The 8,226-nt window shown below is 41.8% G+C and overlaps 1 protein-coding gene across 1 annotated transcript in view; it reads left to right on the forward strand.

The window, feature by feature from the left end:
- LYSMD4 (LysM domain containing 4) overlaps positions 1 to 6,736 on the forward strand; it is a 16,849-nt gene extending 10,113 nt beyond the window's left edge. Inside the window, exon 3 of the mRNA XM_029952499.1 lies at positions 6,686 to 6,736. Within this exon, the coding sequence (XP_029808359.1) occupies positions 6,686 to 6,691 (6 nt within the window). The 3' untranslated portion in view covers positions 6,692 to 6,736. The remainder of the gene's footprint in view (positions 1 to 6,685) is intronic.
- The last annotated feature ends 1,490 nt before the right edge of the window (positions 6,737 to 8,226 follow it).

Raw genomic sequence — 8,226 nt, forward strand, 5'->3', positions numbered from 1 at the left:
TTCCCACCAACAGTGTAGGAGGGTGCCCGTCTCTCCACACCCTCGCCAGCATCTATAGACTCTTGATTTGTTCATTTTAGCCACTCTGACTGGTGTGAGGTGGTATCTCAGTGTGGTTTTGATATGTGTTTCCCTGATGATGAGTGATGTTGAACATTGTTTCCTGTGCCTGTAGGCCATGTGGATGTCCTCTTTGGAGAAGTGTCTATGTCTTCTGCCCATTTCTTCACTGGGTCATTTGTTTTTTGGGTGTGGAGTTTGGTGAGTTCCTTATAGATTTTGGTTACTAGCCCTGTATCTGACATGTCATTTGCCACTATCTTTTCCCATTCTGTTGGTTGCCTATAAGTTTTCTTGATTGTTTCCTTTGCAGTGCAGAAGTTGTTATCCTGATGAGGTCCCAAGAGTTCAGTTTTGCCTTCATTTCCCTTGCTTTTGGGGATGTGTTGAGTAGGAAATTGCTGCAGTTGAGGTCAAGGAGGTTGTTTCCTACTTTCTCCTCGAGGGTTTTGATGGTGCCCTGTCTCACATTCAGGTTACTGTTTGCTTGAAATATCTTTTTCCATCTTTTCACTCACAGTCTGTGTGTCTTTGAGGCTAAGGGGAGTCTCTGGTAGGCAGCATATCATTGGTCTTGTGGTTTTTCTTGCTTTCTTAAAAAGCTGTTTAGCTCTTTTACATCTTTTTACTGAAGAATTTAACCTATGTTTAAAGTAATTTTTGATAGTAAAGATTTACTGTTGCCATATTATTACTTGTTTTCTGGCTGTTTGTAGATCTGTTGTTCTTGGTTTCTTATCCTGCTGTCTTGTTTTGTATTTTGGTGTTTTTTGGTATCAACATGCTTTGACTTTTTTATCATGTTCTTTTTTGTGATAACTACCAGTTTTCCCTTTGTGGTTACCATGAGACTTGCATAAAATATCTTAGAATTATAACACACTATTTTAAACTGATAAAAATTTATATAGCACTACTAAATTACACTTTTACTTCTACTCTTTCTTACATTTTAGGTTATTGATGTTAATGTTTACATATTTTTTAATATGTGTAACCAATAATATTATAATAGTGGTTATTTTTACTACTTAAAAAAATCTTTTGAACTAGAGCTGTAAGTGAATTATGTACCACAATTACTATTTTACAGAATTTAATTTTGGCTACATATTTATCATTACCAGCTAGTTTTATATTACCTTCTTATGTTTTTACGATATTAATCAGCATCTTTTTATTTCTACTAAAGAACTCCCTTTAACATTTCTTGGAAGGCAGGTCTAGTGGTGATGAACTCCCTCAGCTTTTATTTGTTTAGAAAAGTCTTTATAGCTCTCCTTCATTTCTGGAAGACAACTTTGCTCACTGAGTATAGAATTCTTGGCTGATTTTTTTTCTTTCAGTATTGTGAGCACATCATCCGTGGCCTGAAATGTTTCTGTTGAGAAATCTGCTGGTTGTCTTATGGGGTTCCCTTGTTTGCAACTTGAGAGAGAGACAGAGAGCGAGAGAGCATGTGCGCTCAATCTCACAGACTGTGAGATCATGACCTGAATCCAAATCAAGAGTTGGTTGCTTAACCAACTGAAGTACTCGGCTGCCCCCAGCTATTATTGTTTTAAGTATACTTTCTGTCCTTTTCTCTTTCTCTTCTGGAGTTCCCATAATTCTGATATTGTTTGTGTTCCATAAGTCTTGTAGGCTTTCTTCACTCTTTTCATTCTTGTTTTTTCTTCCTCTGAATAATTTCAAATATCTAGATTCTTCTGCACAGTCAAGTCTGTTTTGAAGCTCTATATTAAATTCTTCAGTCATTATATTTTTCACCTTAGGGACTTCATTTTTTTAATGTTTCCTTCAGCAGTGTCATCTGTACCTCATTTTTTTGTGACCCTTGATTCCTGACATTGGTATGTGCACATCTGAAAAGCAGTCTTCTCTTCAGAGTGCAGGTTCTAGACTTTGCAGGTGGTCAAGCCCTGCAGACTCCCCTGTATGATTTCCATGGAGCAGGACCGGAGTGGAGGCTTTCATGGACCACTCCACAATGCTGGGGGAGCTGGATGTCCACCCTGGGCTCTCTTGTCCCCCTAGAGGAACAGTTGGCCCTTGGTGTGGTGCTGTGCCATCCCCAGTGAGGGGCAGTGCAGTCTCTTACCTTTCTAATGCGAAACTATCTTGGTCTCTGTGGTGCTTCAGCCTTATCCCCCTGTTCTGGGATTCTCTCTGTGGTATCTTGTCCATGAATATTTGTTATTCTTGTGAAGCGGAGTGAAGTCAGGTATGCCTTATGTTGCCATCTTAGTGACGTCACTTCTGTAGCATTTTTCATCAAGTCTAACTACTTAGTTTATTTTTGGGGTGTCCAACATGTTTAAAATTATTTTATTGTAAAATATACATATGTAAAATATACCATTTTTAAGTGTACAGTTCCTTGTTAAGTACATTCAATCTTGTGCAGCCATCACCATTATTCATTTTGAGAACTTTCATCTTCCCAGACAGAGATTCTTTGTTCTTTAAGACCAATTCTCTTTCTCCCCTTCCCCCACCCCTGGTAGACATTCTATCTCTATGAATTTGTCTGTTTGACTTTTTTTGTATCTGGCTTATTTCCCTTAGCATACTGTTTTCATGGTTTATCCATGTTGTAGTATGTGTCAGAATTTCATTCTTAAGGTGGAATAATATTTCATTGTATGTATATACCACATTTTGTTTATTCATTTATTCATTGATGGACACTTGGGTTGCTTCTACTTACATAGTTTTAAAGGGATCCATTTAAGTAGATTTGCAGTGTTTCTTCTGTCCTTGATCAGAGAGCCAAAAATCTTACATTTGATTATTATTTTTGGTGGAAAAAATTTAAATGCTAATAGTTGTTACCTTTTTCTTCTCTCCCTTCTTACTAAAGTAAATTCACTCACTGACTCCATTCATTCATTCACCTCTATGTTGACTCTATGCGTGGCCCTGTAGGGGAAACAGATATGGGCAGGACAGTGTCTTGGCCCTGGTAGAATTTGCCTTCCCAGTAGTCAGTAAACAATAGACACTAAAACACAGTCTTTTCACATGTGAAAAGGGCTATGAAGGTGCCATCAGGGAATGCCATAGAGCATACCTGTATGGGGACAGAAGTAGGGTGTACTGTGGAGTTCTATGAACTGCATCCATGGGCAGAATCCTGAACGATCTCACCAAGTAGTCCATACTCACTTTCAGTTGCACTCTGAAGCCCTTGGGAAAGGGAATGAATTTCAGTTTTTAATATACAATGAACTATATATCCAGGCAATACTTAAAAGACACAAGATGAGGCAAAGCCAGTCAGATACACAGTGTCCATAACTATCTGAGAAAAGAGAATAAAGGAAGAAAGTCTCGGTGTTATTGCCTGAAACATTGCCTGGTGTGTAAGGGCTTCGTCCAGAGTTCTGAGCACAGGCCTCTGTGCACGGTTGTCTGAGGTCATTTGGAAGCCTGGGCATCACCTGATCCAGAGAACAGTAATCCGCACCAGAAGCAGTTTGTAGTAGAGCAGATTCCTGTACCAGGTGATGCTGGAATAGAAGTTTCCCGGTCACTTGCCTAGTGTCGAAATGCTGTTGCAGAGTAGGACGGTGTTTGCAGCTCTGATTATAGGAAGATATTCTTGGATTTGCTACTCACTTATTGCTACAGTTTAGGGGGCAACGCCTGCCTGCTCCCTGTGGGTTTTTCTCAAGCTACAACCATTGCTTTCATGTCACGTTTTAAATGAAAAGCAGAGAAGCTTCTACTTCCCTCTCCTGGCCTCTTTTATACCATTCCTTCATAGCTTCCTTCTGACACATTTCTGGGGAAATGTTTGTCTTGAAAGAGTTATAACCATTTGTGTGTGAGATGCAGTTTAAAAATGTTTTCTTTCCCTAGAAGATAGGGTATCCATCCCTGGGTTTTGGCAGGACGCCTGGTGGCCTAGAGGGAGTGTCAGAGAAGGCAATGGGATGACCTCCCAGTGGACTAATTCATCCATTTATTCAAGTGACAGGGAGCACTGCCTCTGCCAGGTGCTGGTTGGGGTGGCCCGCAGGGGTGGGGAAAGCTGGTCTGGAAGAGATCATCTGGGAGATGGCCCCAGCTTTGTGTAAGGACTAGACTGCGGTAGGATGGAGTGTGGGTGGTAAAGTCATTGAATTGAGACAGTATTCATTTGGGTTGACAAGACGGGAGGCTGAGCTTGGCTATAGGAAGGACCCAAACAGATATGAAGATTTCTCTTTGAGAAAAGACTTGGATGCAGCACAGAATTAAAAATAATCATCATTTAATCCATGGCACTCAGATGCCAGATAATTCTCTAAGAGCTTTATACACCAATCCTTACAATATCCTTGGAAGGTTGGCACTTCTATTCCTGTTTTACTAATGGAAAAACTAAGCTAAGATCACATAACTCAAAATGGGAATGCTGGGAGTCCCACCCAGGCTGACTGGCTTGGGACCCTGTATCCTTTAACCGCTTTGCTTGGGGCCTTGCTGCTCTGTGCTTCCCAAGGCAGGGCTTTAGGAGGAGATAGAATTGAGAGAAGAAGAGAAGATTGAGAAGATTTCTTCTGGTCCACAATAGGGTACTGGCCATGCAGTGATAAGAAGTCCTATCCAGTGTCTTAACTCTAAGCATTTACCTGCCTATTTTCTGGGTGGTGCTAGTGAGCCGGTGGTGCCGCTAAGTCTTGACTGTGAGGAATACACCTCATTTGCGTCAGTAAATGTAGCCTAGTCTTTAGCCATTTCCCTGCAGTACTTACCACCTTGAGTAGGGTTCCTCCAAGCTTATTTCCAGAGAGGAGGTACTGTTGGCTTCACCAGGCCAAGCAGAGGCATGGGGGTGGGGGAGGGTACAGGATCTACTTTTGCCTATTCTCCAGGAGCCAACTGGGTGCAGTGGGGCTGCTGAGGAGAGATGGGCCACCCTCTCTGCCCTCCTGCACAGTCAGGCCCCACAGCCCTGGGAAGGAGGGCATGATGGTGATATGCAGCTCTAATTTGTGCCCTCTGCCCTCTTCTGTCCCTGCTTCCATTGTGCAGGAGCCCCGAGGAACTCCGACAGTACTGATCTGGAGAGGGGGTCTTCCCACATCTTCAGGAAATTCCTGCCCTGAGTGGGGGACATGTACTGCCATGCATTCATTCTCAAATGTTTCAGAGCCAAGAGGTTATGTGAAAACAGGACATGGCCCTCAAGGTACTTCTAATCCAGTGGGAAGGATAAAACGTGTTAGGGTGGTGCTATGGTAGAACATGCTCAACCCCATGAGAAGAAAAGGGAGAAGATGATACATGGGCGATAAAACCAGAAAAGTTTTCTAGAGAAGGTGGTATTTCTTTAGTTGGTGCCTGAAAGGAGGGAGGGACTTAATAACATGGTAATGGATGGCTTTCCCGTGTGAGCAAAGGCCTAGAGCCTGGAAACCAGGGGGGTCTTGTGAACAGGGAACTATGAGTAGCCTCGTAGCCTGGAGTGAAGAAGGGTAAACAAATGTGGGCAAATGCTGCAGTAATAGTTGGGGCTAGGCTACAGACAACTTAGAATTCTGTAAGTGACCTGGACATTATTTGATGGACAGTGAGAAGCTATTGAAAATCTTTGGACAGTAGAGATAGTTGAGCATTGACTTTAACAATAATAATCTCATAGTTTTTGTGGGAGGAGAGGCCTTAAAGAGGTGATGTAACTTGATCATGAGGAGCTTGGGTATAGTTTTTTTCTAAGTTCTTTGGGGTTAATCAAGTTTCTTGGATCTGCAGGTTTGTATGGTTTCGTGTAATTTGGAAAAATTCAAGCCTTTATTTCTGCAAATATTTTTTTTCTAATTATTCCAGTTCATTTACCCATATATTAGGCCATTTGATGTTTTCTCACAACTCACTGATGCTTATATGTTTTTCTTTCTCTTTCTGTCTGTTTTATCTTGGACAATTTCTATTGCCATTTCATCTATAGTATCGAATTGGTTGGGATATTCAGTACATCGTGTGTTACAGGTATTTTTCATCTGTAGAAGTTCTATTTGGGTTTTTTTAGGACTTCCATTTTTTCATCATTTCTCATATTTTCAAACATTGGAGTATATTTATAATATCTGTTTTAAAGTCCTTATCTGATAATTCCATCATGTATGTCATTCTGGGTCTGTTTCTATTTGTAGACTTTTTTTCTGGTTATGAATTGTGTTTTCTTTTTTTCCTGCATGCTAGATAATTTGCAGCTGGATGGTAGACACGGTGAATCATATGTTGCTGGGTACTAGATCTTGTTGTCTTCCTTTAAATCGTTTTTGGCTTTGGGGCTTGGAATCAGTTTGGTCCTCCAAGGCTTGTTTTTAAACTCTGTTAGGGCAAGTCTTGAGCAGCCTTTAGTCTAGGGCTAATTGTACCCAACTAGTGTGGTGCGATACTTCTGAAGACTCTGCTCAATGCTATGGTGTTAAGAGGTCTCACTCTGGCTGCTGGGAGGAACACAGGGCATTCCTAGCCCTGGGTAAGCGTGGGAACGGTTCCACCTGCTTTCCTCTGTTGGTTCTTTTCCTGCCTCTGCGATTTTCTCACATGCTAGTGCAGCGCCGTCCTCAGCCAGAGGCTTGGGGGATCTCTTTCCAGCTCGTCCTTTTCCCATATTCTGTCCCCACAGTTCTAGATGCCTTGGCCTCCTTGAACTCCAAACTCTGTCTCTTCAACTTGGCAAGATCAATGTGCTCTGTGCTGTGGTCTGGAAACACTTCAGGCAATGAGGTAAGGAACTTACCAGTTTTACCTGGTTTATTTCTCTTTCCCCAGAAACCTCTCTTCTGCACTTCCTTTTGTCCAGTGTCTTCTATCTTTTGTCCAATTCTTTGTTTGAGGAGAAAGAATACATCTGGTCTCTTTTATTCCATTATGGCCAGAGGCGAATGTTCATAGGCCACAGTTAGAAGAGGGGTAGTCAGAATGGTGGCATGAGGGGGCAAGATTGGTTCAGAGGCAGATTCAAAGGAGCTAGGCTGTGGGTGGGCTCCAAATTTGTGAGCCGGAATCAGTCATGGGGCAGAAAGTCAGAAGAGGCAGATTTTCCTGTAGGGGCTTGGAAATAAGTCCACTAAATCCCACATGTGGCAAGACAGCTGTATGTGAGGCCTGTGGTTGATTTGGTTCAACGAACATTACCTTCCCCTATGGGTCAAGTGCAAGGCTCCTTATTTTTTCAGTGGGTTAGCTCAGCTGAGTAGTTGGAAAAGAGAGACAGCCCATTTATCAGTAGTCCAGGCAGTGATGTGTTGTTATCCTTGTTCCTTATCGCCACTTTGAGATCACTGTTCAACCCTCCCTCCCTAAATCCTCCTGTTGCTTTAGAACAGTAGGTCATCAGAACCCCATAATCTGCTTACCCCTTTTTATTGCATTACCTCCAGATCTTCTGTTCTCTTCCTCTCATCCACTGAAGACTTCAGCACCTGTTCTCATTCTTAGATCTATGTAGATCAGTGTCTCCCCGGGTTTTTGAGGTCATGTCATATAGAGAAAATAATAAATATGTGCAGCACCCTGAGGGGGATTTAATGATTTCTTTGGGCCCTAATAAGTGTTATAGATGGACAGAGGGGTGGCAACTGAAGGGTTTGGTTCTGTCAGGGCTTTTTTTTTTTTTTTTAATGGAAATACTTATTTGACGTTGAGGGAGCTGCAACATCCATTTGTGAAGAATTTTTACTGCCCAAATTCAGGGAGCACCATTCATATTCTAAACTGAAAAACAATGTGGTAGCTGTAGAGTTTCAATTTAGATTTTCTTTTATTAAAATCAAATAAGACCAAATTAAATTATCTTATATATACAGATGTGAAATTTATGACCAGTATATTTACCAAATTATTTCTTTTTTTTAATAGTTTATTGTCAAATTGGTTTCCATACAACACCCAGTGCTCTTTCCCTTAAGTGCCCTCCTCCATCACCACCACCTCCTTTCCCCCCTCCCCCTTCCCCTTCAACCCTCAGTTCATTTTCAGCATTCAATAGTCTCTCAAGTTTTGCATCCCTCACTCTCCCCAACTCTCTTCCCCTCTTCCCCTCCCCCTGGTCCTCCATTAGGTTTCTCCTGTTTTCCTGTTAGACCTATGAGTGCAAACATATGGTATCTGTCTTCCACCTGACTTACTTCGCTTAGCATGACACCCTCGAGGTCCATCCACTTT

The sequence above is a fragment of the Suricata suricatta genome, chromosome 9 (genome assembly GCF_006229205.1).
Source record: "Suricata suricatta isolate VVHF042 chromosome 9, meerkat_22Aug2017_6uvM2_HiC, whole genome shotgun sequence".
Lineage (NCBI taxonomy): Eukaryota > Metazoa > Chordata > Mammalia > Carnivora > Herpestidae > Suricata > Suricata suricatta.